The sequence below is a fragment of the Heterodontus francisci genome, chromosome 4 (assembly GCF_036365525.1).
Source record: "Heterodontus francisci isolate sHetFra1 chromosome 4, sHetFra1.hap1, whole genome shotgun sequence".
NCBI classification, from domain to species: Eukaryota; Metazoa; Chordata; class Chondrichthyes; order Heterodontiformes; family Heterodontidae; genus Heterodontus; species Heterodontus francisci.
The window spans coordinates 179984828-180009597 of record NC_090374.1 but is presented as its reverse complement, the minus strand read 5'-3'; the positions used below and the strand labels follow the sequence as shown (position 1 = coordinate 180009597).

General features: G+C 43.0%; 1 protein-coding gene across 3 annotated transcripts in view; it reads right to left on the bottom strand.

The window, feature by feature from the left end:
• Positions 1-13582: 13582 nt before the first annotated feature.
• The window catches only part of plppr1 (phospholipid phosphatase related 1), a 125969-nt gene continuing 114781 nt past the window's right edge, over positions 13583-24770 (bottom strand). For all 3 annotated transcript variants that reach the window (XM_068028951.1, XM_068028952.1, XM_068028953.1), the window contains 2 exons: positions 22803-22934; positions 13583-13900 (listed from right to left, as the gene is read on the bottom strand). In XM_068028951.1, coding sequence (XP_067885052.1) covers positions 13868-13900; positions 22803-22934 — 165 coding nt within the window. In that variant the 3' untranslated portion in view covers positions 13583-13867. The remainder of the gene's footprint in view (positions 13901-22802; positions 22935-24770) is intronic.

Below are 24770 nucleotides of genomic sequence, written 5' to 3'. Positions count from 1 at the left end.
CTTGCCTTGCCCTCCCACTTGAGAAGTGGTGCCCCTCAAGCTATACATTGCCAACTGTCTGTCTAATGGGGAGAGATTCCTTTGGGACTATTGCTAGAGTAACAACTCTATATAATCACCTTTGTGAAACAAAATAACTAGAAACATCAAAGTTATCAGATGATAATAGTTGTGCGGGATTGGTGAGGTGTGAACTTTTACACCAATATTAGTTGCAAACTAGTCATTTTGCAAAGATAATCCAAACATTTTGCAAGGCCACATGATGATGAGGCATGTTTTTATTAGGTGGGATTTGGTGGCTGCCCATTTTGAGCATGGCAGCAGTTGCAGGGTTGGGATGGGTGGGATTGCAGTCGGGGGGTGGGGAGTTCCAATCTAATTTCTGTGGTTTGTGCAGTAGATGTGGAAAGTTTTGCTACCGGCTAGATTGCTGTGATATTTGATGGAAAATACTTGGGCCATCTTTCTATCATTGATCTTTCTGATAAGATCCATTCTTCTGTATCTCTTTACAAAGCGACTTGCTGAAGTATGCACAGAGAGTGGAATATAATTAGTGGTTAGAATTGTGCAAAAGTTTCAACTGGAGGGAAATAAAGGATGATGCCAAGGTAAGCAAATATCGGAGGAGTATTAAGGAGCATATATAGGGACATTTAATAGACTGTGGCTTTGGTATTTGGACCTATTTAACAGCAGGATATTAAAAAGTCACTGAAAAGTAATATTTGAAGACTACATGTTTTCCTTTTAATAACATACTGTATGAAGCCACACCACTATATAATTTCCCAAAGCCACAGTTTTGGTTCAGTAGCCATAACTTTCTGTAATGATATTAAACTGTATAAATTGTATAACTGTGGGCTATAAGTGTACCTAACTACTCAGCGGAGAAACATTTTTGAACAGCATGTTCCTTAAAGCTAATTCATAAATGTGGGGAAAAAAATTTACAGCTTACTAAATTGTCATTTTAATAACACATTTGCAGTAGATGTATTAATTATTTTGTACCTAAATTGTCATGCACAGTGAAAAAAACATTTCCACAGTAGGTGACTGATTCCATACTGAGGGATATGAGAAAGGTTAAGATTTCCCCTTGTATTGTTCACTCAGTGTAAAGCTGGACAAATGTTAACATTTCACACTAATCTTCACAAACACCTTCGACTGTCTGTTTCAGCTGTGAGCATCACACTAGGCTCATTATCATTCCAAGCCAGCAAACCCATCAGTGTTCAGCACAGTTACCTAAATTGCTACAGGATCAGTTCTTGTGGGATTAGACAGACAGATTTTATAAATTCTGCATGAAAACAAATGGTGAGCAACTTTCCCCAGTGACAGTGATTTATGACCGTGCTTTTGGATGCCTGGACAAATGTCTGCTGAGCTCATTGCTACTGTTTAAGAATTCCTGCTTAAGCAATGAGTGCACAGTTTACAGCAGCATCTCAGGCAAGATTTTATACTAATTGTACAGCTTATCATGGATTTCACTATAGCATAGTTTTCTGTGCTTTTTTTCATTCAGAGTGATACTTTGGAAATGGGCATTCACAGAGTACTGTGCACAGTTCCCATCTCCTTATTACCAAAAGGATATAGAAGCACTGGAGAAAGGGAAAAATACATTTACCGGGATGAGAGGCTACAACTACCAGGAAAGACTGAATAGGCTGGGGTTCCTTTCTGTAGAAAAGAGAAGACTGAGGAGTGATCTGACAGAGGTCTTTAATATTATGAACAGGTTCAACAGGGTAAATGTCAAGGTGTTTCCCCATGTGGAGAAAGTCCAAAACTAGGGGTCATAAATACAAGATAGTCACGAGTAAATCCAATAAGGAAGTCAGGGGAAACTTCTGTACCCAGGGAGTGTGGGAATGTGGAACTTGCTACCACAGGGAGTGGTTGAGGTGAATAGCGTAGTTGCATTTAATAGGAATCTAGATAAAAACATGAGGGAGGAGAAGAGTGAAAGGAGTAGAAGGATATGTTGATGGAGTGGGATGCAGTAAAGTGCGAGGAGGCTCACGTGGAGCTTAAACACCAGCAAAGACCTGTTGGGCCAAATGGCCTGTTTCCATGCTGTAAAATTGTAGGTAATATTTTACAATCTCACAATAATGCTGTTACATCTGAAGGTAAGATAAAATGCACTGATAAGTATTCTTAATTTATCTTTTTCCATTTTCCTAGAATTAAAATGATCACAAATGTTTTTAAACTGTTAGTGCATTGCTGCACTAGACCCAGTAGGTGTGACTTGCCTTCTGATTTTTCACTTCCTCCCCGTGAGTTGCACCGAACCTCTAGTAGCACAGCTAAGATTGCAAACGTTGTATGTTGGAAATCATGTGTGCAGACATACACCAACCCACTGTGCAATTCAGTATAGAAACTTACATGTCCCCATCTTGCAGTTCATAGCATTTCTCTTTTGGTGTCAACTGTAGCTCAGTGACTCTTGCCAATGAGTCAGAAGATTGTGGGTTCAAGTCCCATGCCAGAGACTTAAGCACAAAAATCTGAGCTGACACTCCAGCACAGCACTGAAGGAGTGCTGTACTGTCGGAGGTGCCGTCTTTCAGATTAGAAGTTAAACTGAGGCCTCACCGGCCCTCTTGTGCATGTAAAAGATCCCATGATGCGATTTTGAAGAAGAGCAGGGGAGTTACCCTGATACAAAAACAAGAAATGCCGGATTCACTCAGCAGGTCTGGCAGCATCTGTGGAAAGAGAAGCAGAGTTAACGTTTCGGGTCAGTGACCCTTCTTCGGAACAGTTACCCTGATATCCTGGCTAATATTTATCCCTCAATCAAGATCACAAAAACAGATTATCTGGTCATTATCACAATGCTGTTTGTGGGAGCTTGCTGTGTGGAAATCGATTGCCGCAGTTCCTCCATAACAACAGTGAAACTACACTTCAAAAAAGTACTTAATTGGCCGTAAAGTGCTTTGATTGTGAGTCCTGAAGTTGTGTGAAAGGCACTATATAAATGCAACTCTTTTTCTTTTTAAATACAACTGGAATCAATTACCTTGATTTAGCTTTTATTCCTTTTCATAGGGTTCCATTCCCATCCTAAAGTGAGGCTCCAGAAGGCTACATTTATTATAATCCTTATCAGAATCCCTTAAAATGGTCATTGATATATTGTCAATACTGTATAGATTTGTTTTTCTACACACATGAATATTAAGTCAAGATTCTGATAACATCCATTGAATGAAGCTAGTTATGGTGTGGGAATGCTTTAGGGAAAGTTTGATCCAAATCAGACAGTTACTGTAGCTGATTAAAATCTGCCTTTCGAGATCCACTGGCTTTAATAAATACAAACTGTTTGGTGTGAGCAGAGTTTTTGTCATCACCCTGACATATGTTACGGCATCATGATTTGTATCAGTAAATGCCCATTTGCCCAATTCTAGCTCAAGCCCCGCCCAGGTTCATCCTGTCCAAGTGATTCAGTTCAAGTCCAGAATCTGAGTGTAAATCTAATTCTTGGGTATTTTAAGGGAGTAAAAATAGTGGGAAAAAAATGACATCACAGGAAAACCGTAATTTCATTGGTTGGTAAGTAACTGCTAATTTGAATTACCTATTCTAAGTTGATTTCAGATTAAAGGTGAATAGGAGAAATATTTTACTGATTTAAAAACTAAAGACTAGTCGGAAATTTAAAAACAAAATTAAAATCTAATTAAATAAAATAGAGATGCAGGGCCAGGCGATGTATTGTACCTGCATGATGTGGGAGCTGGTGGACCCCATAGTGGTTCCTGGTGAACACATCTGTAGCAAGTGTTGGCTGCTCGAGGAACTCCAGCTTAGAGTTGATGAGCTGGAGTCTGAGCTTCGGACACTGCGACACATTGGGGAGAGGGAGGACAGTCACACCCCTTAGATTAGCTACTTTGAATTCAACCAGTGGTCAGGGACAGGAGGGTGTTACTATGAGTGAGGCAGGTAGAGGGATCCAAGAGGTAATGTTGCAGGAGCCTCAGCCCTTGTCCTTGTCCAACAGGTTCAGAATTCTTGCTCCCTGTGCGGATGAGAGCAGAGACTGCAGGGAGGGTGAGCAAACTGACCATAGCAGCGTGGTACAGGGAGCCATTCAAGTGGGCGGGGAAAAGAGAAATGTAGTCGTATTCGGGGATAGTTTAGTTAGGGGCATAGCCACTGTTCTCTGCGGCCAGCATCGAGAGTCCCAAAGGCTGTGTTGCCTACCTGGTGCCAGGGTTCAGGATATCTCATCTGGGCTGCAGAGGAACTTGGAATGGGAGGGGAAAGATCCAGTTGTCGCGGTCCACATTGGTACCAACGATATAGGTAGAACGAGGTTCGAGATTCTGCTGAGGGAATATCAGCAGCTAGAGGCTAAATTAAAAAGCAGAACCAAAAAGGTGGTAATCTCTGGATTACTACCTGAGCCACGAGCTAATTGGCACAGATTAGAGAGGTAAATGCATGGCTCAAAGATTGGTGTGGGAGGTATGGGTTCGAATTCATGGGGCATTGGCACCAGTACTGGGGAAGGAGGGGGTTGTTCCGATGGGACGGGCTCCACCTGAATCATGCTGGGACCAGAGTCCTGGCGAATCGCATAACTAGGGCTGTAGTTAGGGCTTTAAACTAAATAGTTGTGGGGGGGAGGGAGGGTTCAGTTGCATGGAAAATTAGGAAGTCAAAATTAAAGGAGAAGGTAGGAGTGCAGGTTAGTGATGAGGCTGATTGTTACCAGAAAATAAAAGGTAGGGACAGAATGTGTGAACGTCATATTGCACCAAGGAATCATACAAGAGTAGGGAAATTTGATAATAGAACTTAAAGGCTTTGTATCTGAATGCACGAAGCATTCGGAATAAAATTAATGAGTTAACAGCGCAAATAGAGACGAATGGGTATGATTTAGTGGCGATTACTGAGATGTGGTTGCAGGGAAACCAGATTTGGGAATTGAATATCCAAGGGTACTCAATATTTCGGAAGGATAGGCAGGAAGGAAAAGGAGGTGGTGTAGCTTTGTTAGTAAAGGAAGAGATCAGTGCTGGAGTGAGAAATGATATAGGCACTGGAGATCAAGACGTAGAATCAATCGGGGTAGAAATAAGAAATAGCAAGGGAAAGAAGTCCCTGGTGGGAGTAATCTATAGGTCCACAAACAGTAGTTCCGCAGTGGGGCACAGTATAAACCAGGAAATACTGGGGGCTTGTAAGAAAGGTACGACAGTAATCATGGGTGATTTTAGTATGCATATAAACTGGATTAATCAAATTGGCAAGGGTAGCCTCGAGGGAGATTCATTAAATGTATTAGAGATTGTTTTTTGGAGCAATATGTTATGGAACCAACCAGGGAGCAGGCTATTCTAGATTTGGTATTATGTAATGATGTGGGATTAATTAATGATCTCACAGTTAAGGAACCTCGATGGAAGAGTGATCAGAGCATGCTAGAATTTCAAATTCAGTTTGAGGGTGAGAAACTGGAGTCCCACACTAGCGTTCTGGAGTTAAACAAAGGTAACGGCATAGGCATGAAGACAGATTTGGCTCTAGTGGACTGGGCAGGAAGTCTAAAAGGTAGGACAGTTGATGAGCAGTGGCAGATGTTTAAGGAGATACTCAATTCCTCCCAACTAAAATATATTCCGGAGAGGAAGAAAGATTGTAAGAGGGGGAAAAAACATCCATGGCTGAGCAAGGAAGTTAAGGATAAAACAAAGACAAACACTAAAGCATACCATATTGCAAAGGCCAGTGGCAGGCTGGAAGATTGGGAAACTTTTAAAGATCAACAAAGGGTTACTAAAAAAGTAATAAAAAGAGCAAAGGTAAATTATGAAAGAAAACTAGTGCAAAATATAAAATGGATAGCACAAGCTTCTATAAGTATATAAAAGGGAAGAGAGTAGCTAAAGTGAATGTTGGACCCTTGGAGGATGTGACTGGGGAGTTAATAGTGGGGGAACACATAAATGGCGGAGACACTAAATCAGTATCTTGCCTCAGTTTTCACGGTGGAGGATACTAGTACCATCCCAATAGTAACAGGTAATGCAGAGGTTATAGAAAGGGAGGAACTTAGAACAATCATCACCACTCGGGAAAAAGTACTGAGCAAACTATTGGGATTGAAGGCAGACAAGTCCCCAGGGTCTGATGGCCTACATCCTCGGGTCTTAAAGGAAGTGACAGTGGAAGTAGTGGATCCATTGGTTATAATATTCCAAAATTCCCTGGATGCGGGAAAGGTTCCAATGGATTGGAAAATTGCTAATCCTTATTCAAAAAGGGAGGGAGGCAGAAAGTAGGAAACTATAGACCAGTTAGTTCAACATCTGTCATTGGGAAATTGTTAGAATTCATTATTAAGGAAGTAATAACAGGACATTTAGAAAGTCAAAACGCAATCCATCAGAGTCAGCATTGTTTAATGAAGGGTAAATCGTGTTTGACTAATTTGCTAGAGTTCTTCGAAGATGTAACAAGTAAAGTGGATAATGGGGATCCTGTAGATGTAGTATATCTGGACTTCCAGAAGGCACTTGATAAGGTGCCACTCAAAAGGTTAATACACAAGGGGTTAGGGGCAATTTATTAGCTTGGATAGAGGATTGGCTAACCAACAGAAAACAGAGAGTCGGGATAAATGGATCCTTTTCTGGTTGGCAAGTAACTAGAAGGGTGCTACAGGGTTCGGTCCTCGGGCCCCAACTATTTACAATCTATATTAATGACTTGGATGCAGGGATAGAAGGTACTATAGCCAAATTTGCAGATGACACTAAAATAGGTGGGATTGTAAGTCGCAATAAAGAAATAAGAAATTTACAAATGGATATGGATAGGTTAGGTGAATGGGCCAAAATGTGGCAGATGGAGTTTAACGTGGATAAGTATAAGGTTATCCATTTTGGTTGGAAGAATAGAAAGGCAAATTATTATCTAAATGGAGAGAAACTTCAGAGTGCTTCAGTGTTGAGGGAGCTGTGTGTCCTCATGCATGAATCGCAGAAAACTAGTATGCAAGTGCAGCAGGTAATAAGGAAGGCAAATGGAATTTTGGCATTTATTGCTAAAGGAATAGAATATAAAAGTAGGGAAGTGTTGCTGCAACTGTACAAGGCATTAGTGAGACTGCACCTGGAGTATTGTGTACAGTTTTGGCCCCCTTACTTGAGGGTTGTAGTTGCATTGGAGGCAGTTCAGAGGAGATTCACTAGATTGATTCCAGAGATGGGGGGCTTGTCTTATGAAGAGAGATTGAGCAGTTTAGGCCTTTACTTTCCAGAGTTTAGAAGAATGAGAGAAAATCTAATTGAGGTATATAAGATGATTAAGGGGATTGACAAAGTAGACGTAGAGAGGATGTTTCCTCCGGTGGGGCAATCTAGAACAAGAGGTCATAGTTTTAGGATAAGGGGTATCAGATATAAAGCAGAGATGAGGAGAAATTATTTCTCTCAAAGGGTCGTGAGTTTGTGGAATTCACTACCCCAGAGTGCGGTGGATGCCGGGACATTGAGTAAATTTAAGGAGGAGATAGACAGATTTTTAATTAATAATGGGATTGAAGGGTTATGGAGAATGGCCAGGAAAGTGGAGTTGAGGCTGAGATGAGATCAGCCATGATCGTATTGAATGGCGGAGCAGGCTTGAGGGGCTGAATTGCCTACGCCTGCTCCTAGTTCTCATGTTCTTATAAGGTGATATTAGCAAAGAAGACCAAATGCCTAGTCAAAGAGGTACCTTTTAAGGAGCATCTTAAAAGGAAGAAAGTTGGGAGAGGTTTAGGGCCGCCAATGGTGGAGCAATTAAAATCAGGATGCATAAGAGGTCAGGATTCGATGAGCGCAGAGAAATTGGAGCGATGGAGGAGATTACAGAGCTAGGGAGGGGTGAAGCCATGGAGGAATTTGAAAACAAGGATGAGAATTTTAAAATCCAGGTGTTGCTTGACCAGGAGCCAATGTAACTCAGCAAGCACAGGGGTAATAGGTGAACGGGACTTGGTCTGAGTAAGGACATGGACAGCAGAGTTTTGGATGACGTCAAGTTTAGGCAGGGTGGAAATGGAAGGCCAGCCAAGATGGCATTGGCATAGCAAAGTCTAGAGATAACAAAGACATGGATGAGCTGAGGCAGGGGCGAAGATGTTAGGCAGGTACAAATGGGCAGTCTTAGTGATGGCGTGGATATGTGGTCAGAAAAAGGCTGTAAGAATTTCTGCCACCCTCCTTCAATGGGATGCTTCCCAGCAAATATTCACCACCATGTATTTTCCTGCTCTCACCACCCACCCAAGTCAGCACCTAGAGCTGTGAATAATTATACAAAAGGACTTACTGCAGAGAAATGATATTCTGTGAGATTTGCACTGGTTCTTAACCATTAGAACTAATTTATGTTAAATATGCAAATTAATCCCAGTGCAGCAATAAATTGGCTTGCATAGTTTGGTAGAGCAAACATCTATTTCTAGATGTTTATAGCACCATTTCTCTTCAATCTAGTGCAGATCCTCTCTTGATAAACCTGCCGCAGTTACATCATAACCATGAGTGGACTTCATTAAACATGGAATGCACGGCTAACCCTTGTAGCAAAAACAGACTGTAAAATTGAATGAAACAACACGAGCATTTATATCACACCTTCAATGCAGTAAAATGTGCCAGGGCACTTCACGAGTGTAATTAGACAAAAACTGACAATGAGCCATGTTCGGAGTTGGATTTAAATGTTTGGTTCAAGAGATTATTGGATCTGCAGGAGGCCATTTAACCCCTTGGGCTGCATTTTAAGAGGTGGCGGGTGTAAAAGAAAATGTCCTCCACGCATGGGGAGCACAGCACGGAGCTGCCGCAATTTCAAACGTGGCCGTGGCGCCCACCTCCCGCAATGACATGGAGGGGGCGGCAACAGCGTCTAGCGACGATGTGCAGGTACCAAAGCCATTTTTAAAGGGCTTGCAGCCGAAAAATAGCTTTTAAATTTTTAAAGAGCCAGTAACTTGCAAGTTTACAAAATGGATGGACAAGTCTTCCCATGCATTCTTCCACCACCCCCCCAATGGTATATTACAACATTCCTGCCCTTTCCACCCCCACCCCCCTCCCCCTCCCCCCGGAAGACCTATATTGAAAATTTGACCTTCCCCTCCCCCACCCCCACAACCACCCAAAGTTCGGCACCATTGTCCTTTACCCCTGCCCAACAACGCCCTGACTAATCTGAGTCATTCTAACCCCGCTCCCCACACCTGCACAGAGAAAAAGCCTCCTCTCCACCACCCCACCCCCACCCCGCCCCCACACACAGGTGTTGTGCCACGTTTCCCCGAACGGAGATTCAAAGGCACATCATTGTCGTCCGCCAGAATGGAGATTGCAACATGCTGGAAGAATCACTGCAGTCTGCATGGTAAGTAGTAATTTACATATTTTAATGTGGGTCCCGTCGCCGAGTGGCGGGGCGGCCGCAAAGAGGCCTTGCTGCCGCTGCCAAGATCAGAACGGGGCCTGTCGGGGTCGGTGACGGGCCTCCACCGTACTGATCTTCATTGCCACCACCACCCCCCTCCCCCACTGTTCCAGGCGGTGGAGGACCTTTAAAATCCATCCCCTTGAGTCTGCTCTGCCATTTGATGAGATCTTGACTGATCTGTGATCTAACTCCATGTACTTACCTTTGCCCCATATCCCTTATGGTTTAAAAGAGTGCCTTAAAGGTGGAGAGAGAAGCGGTGAGCTTAAGGGAGGGAACTCCAGAGCTTAGAGCCTACACGGCTGAAGGCACGGGCACCAATGGTGGGGTGAAAAAAGTGGGGGCTGCACAAGATCCCAGAGTTGGAAGTGGGTTGTAGAGCTGGAGCAGGTTAAACTGACACACATAGGAGAAACAGCTTCATCAGTAAACTAATTTTCTGGTGCCTCTATGTTTGAAATCAAAACTCCAATGAGAATTGTAAACCATTTTGTAATTTACTGTTGCTAAGTCCCTGAAATTAACTCACCACCTTGTTAACATTCTAACAACTCATTATTCTGTACTGAGAATGATTACAAGGTTTATTTTCGCCAGTTAATAGTTGACTAGTTTGGATCAGTGTCCAGATTCGGGTTGTCACCCCTCCAGAATTGTCCTGGAGGCTTCAGAAATTGGCAATCTGATCTCCATGACACTGCTGTAAGTTAACACCCAGGAGACAAAATCATAGGAGCATTAAAAACACAACTGTAGACTTTTCCCATTTTCTTTGAACACTTCAGTTTATCAGTTATAAAATATAGGAGTTGGGGAACAAAATGTGATTTGACAGTTAAGAACCATCCAATTAAATCATGAAGATGGTATTCCATGAGAATAGGCATATTGGGTAGACCAATGACTGGGGGTTTTGGGGGACAAAGCAGTGGGAGGCGGGACATCATGGAATGAAGCCTCCAGGACTACGTCCAACCAGAGTTGGCGAAGCTGGTCCACAGGTGAGAAAGGAGTTAATCCCATTGGGCGCAGGATGCTCAATTCAACACACCTGAGTGCCTCCACCCAAATCAAGATGGTGCAATCAAATATATTTAGGAAAATGTACGAGGTTAGAATTACTTTGCCTCCCCCACTGCCCCCAGAATACCTTTCCCTTTGAAGACGCAAGCTGTTTTTAGACATTTGGCTAACTGTTTAATATTTAAATTTGCTCTTGTGAAGTAAAGGATACATGAAATACACCCTGGAAGCTGAAATAACAGCAGACTCAATTCAACCTCCCAATCTCAACCTTTGAATTATACATAGAATACGATGTCTATGCACAATGGGGTCAATAGACTCCAATAGAAATAAATGGGGAGAGCTGTAAAATGGGCTTCCAATGAGCTATCACCTGTTTTACACGATTGCACAAAGTCACGATCTACCCTGCCATACTGAATTTACATGGAAATTAACTCCTGGCATCTGTTCAGTAGTAGATGTGCCAGCTGTGCAGCCATACCTGGAATGGTCTGCCCTTTATGGATCAGCCCATTATGCTTCTTTGAGTAGGTCAAAAGAAACAGGGCATGTTTTCTGGTCTCAGCACTGAAGTGGTGGGATTGGAGTGCAGCATGCTGACATGAGATAGCCTATAATGCAAAGGAACACACCTAAACTGGAGCATGGCTCAGAAATTCTAAGCCCTTCATTCAATTGAAGAGGTCACTGTGGATCAGCTTCTATGCAAGGATATGGATGGTGTCGTGGATAGTGAAGCTGCAGGGTTCCTACACAGACAGAGCTGGTACTATAATACTCTTTTGTCTCAGTGGAAGCCAGCAGGTAAACAATTAAAATCCATCAGGTGACTTACCTGCTGATCTCCACTTAATTTATGCCATTCTTCAGGACAGGCAGCTAAGCCATCCATCTAAAAGCCAGCAGGGTCGTCCTTCAACTACACAGATTGGGGTCCAATTAAGTAATTGGTTTCCGACTGCAGTTTTAACTTCAGCGGATTGGGGGAAACCACTCCTCTGAGACCTGCAAGGGAAGTTTAGGCCTCCCCTACCCTGGTCTTGCCACACACACCCCCCCTCCCACCAACCCCGAACCCCGCCCTGCACTGTGAAACACCCCAGAATACCCACTCTCAAACTTACCAGTGTACTAATGGGTAACCAAGGACTGTCCAATTTCCTGCTGGCCACTAGCTGCCTTCTGCCCATTCCAGGCGAGAAGTCAGGTGATGACATTTTAATAAGGCCTGGCAGGTAAAATCGCTCTGGCTTTCTTCTGCCATGGGAGACCAGGAAGATAACTAAGGTTTTGTAACCCTGCATAGTCTTTCATAACAGTAACTACGCCATTTGTTAGCATTGTGTGATCTAGAGTTTCTGGTAATTAAACATTTGTTTCATGCTGAATAATTTTTAATATTTCATGATTTTGCTTTTAATTTCACTTTACATGAATTTTAATATTTGATACTTGACCATTTTAGTGTGCATTAACTCCATACTAGGATATCTCAGTGACTACATTGATCCCAGAAGCATACCCTTTGGGGGTAGATCTTGACTTTGTGTGATACTGTAAAGTGGATGATAGTAAGTCAGCAGCCCATTTTACATTTCTCCCTGTTTTTGTTCCCATTGCTGAGGTCATTTGGGAGACATTATCATCCTTTTTACAGTATCATACAAAAGTCAAGATCTTCCCCTTTGCTTCCACATTACATCGGTACTGGAAAGAAGGAAAATGGTGAAAAAGCACAGAAAATTGCGGAATTCAACTTGAATCACAGAAAATGAGGATTATTTCAGCTATGTTCATATTAAGAAATTAATTAGTGCAAGAACCTAATCTTATAAACACAATGGGTAAGACTGGTTTTCAATGTTCATTAAGATCAGAGGTGTTAATATTGATGAAATACTCCACTTTAGTGCATCACGTACTGCCTGTTGAGGTAAAGAATAGTTAGCTATGAGGTTTGTGGGACACAAAAGCAAAATACTGTGGATGCTGGACATCTGAAACAACAGAAAATCCTGGAAGCTCTCTGCAGATCTGGCAGCATCTGTGGAGAGAGCAGCAGAGTTAACATTTCAGGTCTGTGACCTTTCATCTGAAAAGTCACAGATCTGAAACGTTAACTATTTCTCTCTCCACAGAAGTTTTCAAGATGCTTGGGCTGACTAGTGTAGATTTTTCATTTTCACTACTTATGCTTTCGAGATCTCAGTGTGCAATTCCCAATTTTTTCTGAATTGGAGATGGTTTAATACTGTGGATCTGTGTTCACATAGATACGGACAGCCTATAGTGAGATAAGGCTTTCGATAGTGAGAGGACAAAGCACCCCATCCGCCACCTTAAACATTCACTCCCACCACCAACGGCACAACGTAGCTGCAGTGTCTACCAACTAGAAAATGCACGGCAGCAACTCATCAAAGCTTCTTTGACAGCACCTCCCAAATCCACAAGCTCTACCACTGAGCACCAGGTGCATGGGAACACTACCTCCTCCAAGTTCCCCTCTAAGTCGCACACAGTTGGAAAGGTATCACAGTTCCTTCACTGTTGCTTGGTCAAAATTTTGGAGCTCCCCACCTAACAGCACTGTGGACGTACCTTCACCACATGGACTGCAGCAGTTCAAGAAGGCAGCTCACCACCACCTTCTCAAGGGCAATTAGGAATAGGCAATAAATGCTGTCCTTGCCAGTGGGCGCCCACATCCCATGAATGAATAAATAAAAGAATTCCATCAATTCAAGGTGAATTTGAAAGAGGATTCCAAAGTTAAATGATAGTGTGCTTGCCAAATCTGCCATCCAGTCCCCTAAGCACATGGAGAGGGTTCTGAAATTCCTTGAAAGTTCTCCTGGTCTTCCATTGGGTTATTTGGTCCGAAACTGGCAGAATTCCCAGAGAAATGTCTGAAGATGGCATTTTCTTGGGAGTTACGATGGGAGACAGCCAGAGAGCCTGTTGAATTTCCAGGCTGGAACTGAGATTGAGAGAGCACTCTCCTGAATGAAATATGCAAATCACTTCAATGATGGGGTGTGTATAAACCAGACCACGCACTTTATTGTACAAATACCACATAACACCACCTGAATTTACATAAGAAATTAGAAACGTTTACATGGAATGCTTTAATTGTGAAAGAGAAAGATACTGAAACAGGCAAAAAAGTCAAGGTAAGCTACAACACTTTGTTATACAAAATGTACAAAACATCTGATACTAACTAGACATGTTCTTGTGTTGCACTTTCCACAGTTTAACACTTATAAAAAAAAAAGTACCAATTTGTGTTTTTATTTTTTAGAAGGAAAAAAAGGTTTTCTCTTCAAGTTACTTCTGTCATTGAAGCAGAGTGGTTCTGTAAGAGGACAAAAGGAAAGCATTTTATAAACGTTATAACAGATGGAACAACGCAATTTAATTTGGGTCAGAAACTATACACACTGCAAATACATTTTGCCAGTGGGGTTTACAGTTATGGGTTAAAAAGGTTCCAAATTAATTCCACAATAACTGAGCCAACTGCTACACAAGCCACATAATGACAGTACACAACACTAGATGAGGCACCTAAACCATGGACGTAAAAGTTGCAGTGTGCAAGGGCAAAAGGTAATTACTATCACTTGACAGACGCGGACAGCACCAAACATCCTGTGAAGGGGGAGAGGAGTTGCAGGTAAAAAGAGGGATCCACAGGAAACAGTAGGACAGACATTTCAAGTGTTCGAACAGGCTGAGGTATCGTTCAAAGTGCTAGCAAACAGGGCTGCCTTCTTATTTTTAATTACTATGCCACAGAAACTCCGTGAAGTTGAAGTATTTCACAGGACTGCTGCTATTTGTGATTGTATATCTCTACATTACTCATTCCAGGTGTAAAAATGATAGATCGACAAGTTATAGCAAGTTGGGATGAAAAAAGCCCTAGACAAGACCTGAAGCGCCCTGGAAAATGTAATCAATTTAGCAAGACTTTGTACTAATGTCGAGACTGTGATGGTTAATTAGATACTCGAGTGTTGAGTTTTCACCCATTATTTGGCCACTAAGGGTTTTCAATCAAAGATGAATTTTATTTTAGGAACATTGAAAAGTTTATTTTTTCTCAAAGAAATGAGCAATCCATGTGGGTCAATGGTGCAGGATGTTTGAGTAGAACGCGGCATTCTTGCAGCACAGAAGGAAGCCATTTGGCCCATCGTGCCTGTGCTGGATCTGTGAGCAGCAATGTTTTGTGGGGTGGGAGGTGGAGTCTATCTTCCACTCTGCTAAGCCTCTGAGCTCATCCTTAGCAACCGCTGAGTGGCAAGCAGTGCACATCAGGCACTGGATGAGGAGGAGGAGGAGGAGGGGCAAAAAGAAAATCAATAGGAGGATCTGTACAGAGCCACTGGTGCAAACCTACAACAGTGCAGCCAGCAGTGGCATTGGTCTGCGCCAGTCTCTCAGCCACAGAAGATGGATCAGAGAAACAGGGAGAATAGGAAGACAAATGTCTTCATAGGAACCCTAGATCCTCATAATAAGGCTATTGGAAAGGTGTAGCTGGTATTCAGTAGTAGTTACAAATGGGCAGTAGCGACTCACCAGCTGGTTTTACACGCTTTTATTTTTCCATTGCCCTTCAAGTAGAGAAGAAAACAGAGACCAGTTTCACCCTTGTGGTTTGAAAAGGGTTTACTCATGAGGAGAAGTGCATTTCAAAGTGAAAACAAAGTCAATGATGGCGACTTTTCAAGTACTTGCTGGTGGCAACATCCTCGTCTGCTACCACCACATACTGGAAATCCGGGGGTGGGGGGGGGCTTGCACCTCTGAATTTTCAACATGTGCTCATGGCACTCAAGGTCTCTGAAGATCACCCCTGTAGCACAAAATGTGGGGAGGGGTGGGTTGACGAGGGGGGGGGGGGGTGGGGGGAAGGTGGAATGGGGTGAGGGAGGGGGTGGATTGGGGGTGGGGTGAGGTGGGACAGTGTGTGGAGGGGTGGTTGTGGGGTGAGGTGAGGTGGGGCAGTGAGGGGGGGGGGGTGGGTGGAATGGGGGTGGAGATCATTTTAAAAGCTAACAAAGTCTTAAAAATCACCCCTCCACATAATGCCCACTAGAATCTGTGCCTAATCTCTCACCAGACATGGAATAAGACATTAGTGGGGACATACTAAACTGAACAGGTCCTGGTGACGTAATTTATAAACTCAGCAGTTTAGACTCATCGGAGGCTCGTTGTTGGAGCAAGTGTGTCGTTCGGAAGGCCCTATACTTCCTTGTGTTTTTCAGTAATTGCTCATATATTGCATATATTGGGTAGAGACTACCGGGGGCGGAGGGGGTGGGGGGTGCAAAAAAACAGCCACTCAAGTACTACACTCCCACAGGTCAATATTATCCCATGAGAATTTGCCATAGATTTTCGATTAATAACCCACCCTGCTACATGCTCCTAGGGACTGACATAACACACAGGAGGGCAGGGAAAATGCATCTTGCCCTAGGCAAGATGGCATTCACATGCACACTCACGCTCCCCCTGCTTTCATTGGGAGAAGAAAGTACCCGTGCGAATCAGCTCTGCGACCTAATCACCTGAAACAGAAAAAAGTTCCTGCCTCAAACGTATGAAAGTTTATAAAAATACAAACAAAACTGGTCATTAATCACTTACCTGTTCAGACTTTTTGCCTGTGCTTTCTTCCTCAGATTAGAATCATTAAGTGTATATTTGTGCATATCAAGGTGAGGGACATGGAATATTTTTCAGGTACCCAGTATCGATATCAAGAGTTTCTGGGTAAGGTATAAGATGGCTTGATGCAGAGTGAAGCTCCCTCTCCTCTGTGGCAATGTGCCTTAATCCCTAACTCAGGGCAAGCACCTCCCACTGCACCAATTTGCAAGAGGAGTTTTGTGCTATGGACTTGTATCCACTGGGACCTGGATTGAGAATACCCAAGAATATCTCACCTCAGCCTGTATAGAAGATTGACACTTTCACTCTATTGGTTTGGGTTGGATTTAAGCAGAGGAACCCATAGGTGTAGAGATGGTGGTTTATTCAATCGTGCCATTCCAGTCCCTCACTTAACTGTTTTCTGAAACTGTCGGGGTTTTCTTTAAATTCCAAAAGGATGTAATAATTACCTCATTAACCAAAACAAAAGAGTTTTGATGCCTTACATAGAATGTACAATGCAGAAACAGACCATTCAGCCCAACTGGTCTCTGTTGTCTTTATGTTTCATATGAGCCTCCTCTCGCCCTACTTCATCTCACCCCATCAACATAACATATGCCTTGGGCAGATAGCAGGAGTTCCTAATCATGTGTGGACCTTAGCCAGGTTTAACTGTATAGTTTACTGCGCTGCACATTTTCAGCAGCCCTATCAGGGGAGGGGGTGGTGTGGGGGGGGTGGGGGGGAGGGAGATTTATTTCGTGTTGTACGTGTAACAAACTTGTAAACTTTTTATTTACAAAATGAGCGTACAATTCCATTATACAAAACACACAGAGGAAAAATTTCCCCTATGATGTTTTATCAAAATCCAGTAATAAAAAATGGTCAGCAAATCATGATGGCCAAAAAGAACTCTAAATTCAGCAGCATTGCAGCAAATTGTTGGTGAGGAAGTTTGTATGGCAGCAACTTTGCTAGATACCCATACCTCAACATCTCTATTCACTAAACTTGTGCTGAAACAGACCACTAATGGACAGGGTGACAATATAATGGTGCTGGGCTTTCAAGCCAAGCTGTGCGCTTGCGCTGCCAAACTCTTCAACATTGCTGCTGCCACTAAGCATCGGAGAAAATATGTCAATGTTCACATCTGCTCCCCTATTTAAGTGTCAACTAATTTAATTCATGGGGCCCTTCTGACACTGACCCAACATAGCATCGGAGCACAGGAACAGGAGTAGGCCATTCAGCCACTCGAGACTGTTCTGCCATTCAATTAGCTCATGGCTAATCTTTATCTCAAATGCCATCGACCCACCTTGGTTCCATAATCCTTAATATCCTTACCTATCAAAAGTCTAGCAGTCTCCATTTTGAAACTTTCAATTAACCACCAGCCTCAGCAGTTTTCTGAAGAAAGGGAGTCCCAGATTTCTACTACTCTTTGTGTGAAGAAGTGCTTCCTGACATCACCCCTGAACAGCCTAGCTTTAATTTTAAGGATATGCCCCCTTGTTCCAGACTCTTCCACCAGATAAAGTAGTTTCATATTATATACCCTATCAGATCGTTAAGTATCTCGAACTCCTCAATTAGACCACCCCTTAATCTTCTACACTCGAGGGAATAGAAGATTTGTTCGTGCAACCAGTCCTCATAATTTAACCCTTTAGGCCCTGCTATCATTCCGTTTGGGATAAAGAACCAAGACAATAGGAACACAGCACAAATGAACATGTCAACATTTAACAAAATGGTACAGTTCTAAAGCAGGTAAATGCACGTTTCTGATTCGCCAGCCATCAGGATCAACTCTTTGACCGTGCCAGCCTCAGGTTGTTCCAGCAGCACTGCTATGAGACCAGGCAAGCAGTTGTGAGCCAAGGTCCACATAAGACAACCAAGCAAAGTGGCCCACCATGAACAGCAACCGAGGTGACATGACCAAAAATGCAGCAAAATGTAAGCTAGAAAATGTAAACAATAAGTTACACAGTGCCAGATTCACATGGGATACTGGAGGAAGGTCATCCACCCAGGAGCAGCAGAGGGGGACAGACAGTGTGTAACCTCTTCCAACACTGGACTCATGAGCTCGCAGTGGAGCCCTCATCCCTGCGTGATTATTAAGCATATACCTCCTGGTGAGTTGGGTGTCTGGCTGGTCCTGGAAAATGACCCTGGGACGAAACACCCTCTCTCGGGGGATTTGGCGATGTCTCCCACCTTGCTGTCATGCAGGCATTAAGGAAAAAAGAGCCACGTTGTGAGATCAATGTAATCAATAGCAATGCAGTGTGGCAATTATACTGCTTGTGAACCAAGTGCAGGAGATGTGAGATGTTCTAATTCCACGTTTGTAGATCTACAAAAGTTCTGCACATTCAATTTAATTTTCAGGGAAACGGATTTCTTTATTTACACTTCTATTTGGAAGTTTAATGCCTGGATTCGCCAATTTGTGCCCACATTGAAAAGTCATCAAAACGACAACAAACTGGCAGCAACAGAATGCTGACACCACAGATATCTCACTCTTGTGAATATCCTGCAAACATAATTATTCGGAACGTGCTTTTATAATGCTTAGCTGAAACCATGCAGCTCGATTAAAGCTTAGCGAATAGGGTCTAAAGTACGCAGGCAACAATTGTTCAGAGAAGGAATGCAAGGAGTTATTCACAATAAATCCACTGGGATTGTCATCAGTGTTCTTGTTTGGAATCAACAATAATTACATCGGATATACAGCACAGAAACAGGCCATTCGGCCCAACCAGTTCTTGCCGGCATTTATGCTTCACTTGAGCCTCCTCCCATCCTTATCTAACTCAATCAGCATTATCCCTCTATTTCCTTCTCCCTCATATGCTTATCTACCTTCCTCTCAGGAGAAAAGAGGCCCTACGTGTTTATCCTTTCCTGATAGGTATAACTTTGCAGTTCTAGTATCATCCATGTAAATCTTTTTTGCACCCGCTCCAGTGCCTCTATAACCTTTTTATAATCTGGCGACCAGAACGGTACATAGTACTCCAAGTGTGGTCTAACCAAGGTTCAATAAAAGGTTAGCATAACCTCTCTACTTTTCAACTGTGTCGCTACTTTTAGTGATTTGTACTCCCAGATCCCTTTACTCCTCTACCCCACTTCAATTCTTATTTCCTAAGCAATATGTGGTCTCCTTAATTTTCTTACCAAAATGTAGTACATCACTCTTATCTATGTTGTAATTCATTTGCCAATTACATTCCCATTCTGCAAGATTACTAATTTAAGTTACTTTAAAAAGCATTTCAAATTAAAGTATTAAGTTGAGGATTTCCTTCTCATTGAGATGTTGATTGACTTGCTGCACATTTCCAGCATTTTATACTTTTAGTTTAGAATTTAGTAATTACTATAGAATCACAGAATCATAGCAAAATACAGTACAGGAAGAGACCATCCAATTAGTCCCACTCCCTTGCCCTTTCCCCAAGCCCTGCAATTCTTTTCCTTTCAAGGTTTTACCCAATTTCTTTTTAAAAAATTAATACTGAATCTGCTTCCACTGCCCTTTCAGGCATTGTATTCCAGATCATAACAACTCACTGCGTAAAATAAATTCCCCTCATCGCGCCTCTGATTCTTTTGCAAATTACCTTTACTAATTATTAACTTGTATCTATGGATTTATTAAATCAATTCTTCAGTATGCTGAAAGAAAATATCAGGCTTGACAAAGCATTTACAGAGGCTAATGTGCCATGGATCACCAAACAGAAAATAAGTAGTGACCCATTTATAAGATAAGCAATACAGCCAATAGGTCTTGTTAATACTGCATAAATATTTTGACTGTTAAAACCCTACACTGACTGCTATCGACAGATTGGTTAATAGTGAGTACCAAGGTTGGCTTCCTTTCCTTTTCTGGTCTTTCACTGTTTTTAATATATTTTTCCCAATGTTACAATACTGTAATAACAAATTGGAGTTAAAATGGAGGCCAGCAATGTTCAAGGATTGGCCTTACCTTGTGATCAATGATCCACTGGCATGTTTGTTCATCTTTTTACAGGCCTGTCAATGTTGGATGAGTCCTAGCATTAAGATTTTAAGTTGCAAGTTGTTTATGTGAGGCATCACCTCAGGCCAAAGACATAAACATGGTTAAAAGTGGTAAACTGTGTGGGTCCCATGGGTCGTAGGGGGTAGCCAAAAAGAATTAAGTTTTTTTTTCTCCTGTTTCCTATCGTCTTTACACTATCTTTGTCCCCTCCCTCTCTCTTTCTCTCCAGCACTTTTCTTTCTTTGTTTATCTGTTTTCTCGACTAATTTTATTTGCATTTTTTCCCCTCTTTCTTTGAAAGCCTCATTGTCATAGGGTATGTATGTTTTGCCAGGGTTTTATTCCCACCAAGCTAAGAGAAAACAAGAAGACATACGGAGCCAAGCCTATCGCGGAATACATTGTGATGAGGATTGACCACGTAAAACTATGGGGGTTAGCGTCATAGAGTCATAGAGTTATACAGCACAGAAACTGGCCCTTCGGCCCACCGTGTCCATGCCAGCCATCAAGGCTATCTATTCTAATCCAATTTTCCAACACTTGGCCCGTAGCCTTGTATGCTATGGGGTTTCAAGTGCTCATCTAAATACTTCTTAAATGTTGTGAGGGTTCTTTACCTCTAGCACCCCTTCAGGTAGTGTGTTCCAGATTCCAACCATCCTCTGGGTGAAAAAATGTTTCCTCAAATCCCCTCTAAACCTCCTGCCCCTTACCTTAAATCTATGCCCCCTGGTTATTGACACCTCTGCTAAGGGAAAAAGTTTCTTCCTATCTATCCTATCTATTCCCCTCATAATTTTGTATACCTCAATCAGGTCCGTCCCTTAGCCTTCTCTGCTCTAAGGAATACAACCCGAGCCTATCCAGTCTCTCTTCATAGCTAAAATGCTCCAGCCCAGGAAACATCCTGGTGAATCTCCTCTGCACCCTCTCCAGTGCAATCACATCCTTCCTATAGTGTGGCAACCAAAACTGTACACAATACTCCAGCCATGGCCTAACTCGCGTTTTATACAGCTCCATCATATTCTCCCTGCTCTTATATTCTATGCCTTGGCTAATAAAGGCAAATATCCTATATGCCTTCCTAACCATCTTATCTATCTCTGCTGCTGCCTTCAGTGATCTAATGACAAGTACACCGAGGTCCCTCTGACCCTCTGTATTTCCTATGGTCCTAACACCTTGCCTTGTTAGTCCTCTCAAAATGCATCACCTCACACTTCTCAGGATTAAATTCCATTTGCCACTGCTCTGCCCATCTTACCAGCCCATCTATATTGTCCTTTAATCTAAGGCTTTCCTCCTCACTATTTACGACACTGCCAATTTTGTGTCTTCTGCGAACTTACAGATCATACCTCCTATATTCACGTCTAAATCATTAATGTACACTACAAACAGCAAGGGTCCCAGCACCGATTCCTGTGGTACACCACTGGTCACAGGCTTCCAATCGCTAACCATCACCCTCTGCCTCCTGCCGCTAAGCCAATTTTGGATCCAATTTGCCAAATTGCCCTGGATCCCAAGGGCTCTTACCTTCTTGACCAATCTCCCATGCGGGACCTTATCAAAAGCCTTACTGAAGTCCATGTGGACTACATCAACTGCTTTACTCTCATTTACACACCTAGTCACCTCCTCGAAAAATTCCATCAAATTTGTTAGACATGATCTCCCCCCGACAAAGCCATGCTGACTATCCTTGATTAATCCCTGCCTCTCCAAGTGGAGATTAATCCTATGCCTCAGAAATTTTTCCAATAGTTTCCCTACCACTGATGTTAGACTCACCAGCCAGGTTTATCCCTGCTACCCTTCTTGAATAATGGTACCACATTCGCTGTCCTCCAGTCCTCTGGCAGGTCTGCTGTGGCCAGAGAGGATTTGAAAATTTGTGTCAGAGCCCCAGCAATCTCCTCTCTTGCCTCACATAGCAGCCTGGGATACATCTCATCTGGGCCTGGAGATTTATTAACTTTTAATCCCGCTAAAACCACTAATACCTCCTCCCTTTCCATGCTAATTTGTTCAAGTATATCACAATCTCCCTCCCTGATCTCTACACCTACATCGTCCTTCTCCATGGTGAACACAGAGTTTGCTGGCTTCATTCAGCCAGTCATAATTCACAGGTAGAGCAATTCATGTCTTTACTAAGTGGTTCTTACACTGGATAATGGTCAGCCGACATCTTATCAGAGAAGCTAGGCTCTGGTCACTACACAGCTAGTCTAACGTCTTTCCATGGTACAGGACAATGAAGGAAACCAGTAATTTCTTGAGAAGTTTGACAAGTTTTCGGTCCGATTGCCTTATTACTTTATTCTACTTTGACAATCCCAGAACCGGGAGGCCTTCTGTTTCAAACACTCCCTGCCAATTGAGTAACACAGTTTGAATTGTGTGGTAGAAAGGGCAAACCTTGGTGCTTCAGATGGCTCAAAAGAATTTTATATTTACTGTGTGAAGCTAGGACCATAAGCTAAAGCATGAAGGGGGAAGCTATGTGGCTTACCTGTGCACTCAAGGTTTCAAGTGGGCTTTCCACCCGAGGGAATGTCATTAACGGCAATCCATGTGGATCCTCAGGCTTTTGTTTAACAGATGTCGCCTGTGTTCCTTTGAAGTTGTGAACAACACATATTCCCTAGCAAAACGTATAGATTTGTGTCAGTAATAATTCAATGAAAATTTAATGGAGTGGAGTGGAGTGGAGTGGAGTGGAGTGGAGTGGAGGGTTATATATTTTTCTTTAAAAAATGAAATGGGAATCTTCCACATGTGTGTGATTTAACTGAGCAGAGGCTTAGGCGAACGCTTGCAGAGTAACAAACATCTGAAGCCAATTCAAAGCCTTTCTAAAGTTGGATGGATGTTTTCAGGATGAGTCCAGAGTTGTCCATTGCAGTATTAAGTTAAAGGCTGGTAACTCAGCCATCTGGAACTTAAGGCTAAACCTGCACTATCAGCAAGGGCCCTTCAACAATTCAGAGCTTCCTAGAGTGAGTGGCAGCACATTTCACAGAACAGAGGCCTCCTGGTACTGAACTCTGTGAATATGTTGAGCTTTACCGCTGCTGCTTAGACATCATGAAGAGTCTAGGGTGTTCAATTTGAAAGTGGTCCTTTTTGGGAATCCCAATTTCCTTCAGAAATGGTGGGACCACGGAGTCCTGGACCCCATTATGATGAGGATGGTGCTGTGCATGGTGCCCTGTTATGGTCTTGAACTCCGGATTGGTGGGGGTGGGGGGGGGGGGGGTCACGTGTGGGGTCGTGGTGGGATTGAGGGTTTTGGAGGAGGGATCAGGGCTCTTGAGGGAAGGATTGGGGGCTGGGGTTGGAGTTGGGATCGGGGGTGAGAAATTGAGGCCTTGAACTCAAGATCGGAGGGAGTTGCAGTCAGGATTGGAGGTCATGGGGGGAGGGATCAGGGCACTGAAGCAGAGATTTGGATGGGGGGTGGTCGGAGAGCAATTGTGAGGGAGGGATGCCTGGAGACCAGGGCTAGGGTGGAGGGAATGGGGGTTTGGAGTTGGGATTGGGAATTGTGGGGAGGTGCAGTCATCGGGGAGGGATCAAAGCCTTGAACTCGATCGGGGTTGAAGTCAAGATCGAATTCTTCAAGGAGGGCTTGGGTTGGGGGCAAGGTGGTGGAAGGATTGGGGGGGAGGAGACAGACAAGAGGGTCGGTGCTTTGGAGGTGGAATGGATCGGCAATGATCAAAGTGCTGATGGGTACTTAACTTTTTTTTATTTATGGGATTTTTAGGATCAATTTTCTCAGGGCAACCCTATGTTGCAGCAGGGATCTGAAGAACGCATTAGATCTCTTATTGCTGAGTTGACTTCTCATCTTCACTCAACAATTAAAAAAGGGAACTCCTATGGGGAAAGAAACCATTTGGAAGCCCTTCCCTTACATTTTAGGGAAATTTCCCAAACAGGAAACAGTCTCACGAGAGGCTTCTGAAGGAAAAATAAAAAACAAAAAAATTTACAAATAAAATCAATCCATAGCAAGGTTATGATTATCTACAAGCACAATGAAACATGGAAATAGATCTTTAAGATCCCAGCTTCAACCCTTTGCTGCTACTGTTCCCCATTTTATAAGGGCACATCGTTGGACCCTTGGGTGAAAATTATAAAATTTAGGACCGATTATAAACGGACTATTTGCTTGACAGTATCTTAACTAGGGTTGGTGCATCTTATGCCTGTCCTCACTTCTGATGGAGTTTAGGGAATTGGGGTGTTAAAACTGGCAGATCCTCTCTCCTCCCCAAATCTGCCCCAACCCCAGAGAGATCGAGAGACAGCCCTACCAAATCTTTGGATGTTAGGGGTCCATAGGCAAATAGAGACGGACACCTCTGTGGAAAGAGATAGTTGTAATAAAAAGTAGGCTGTGTTTGCTGACAGCACAATCACTAGGTGGTGCTGCACTGGCACATGCGCATATACAGCCTGTTCCACTAAA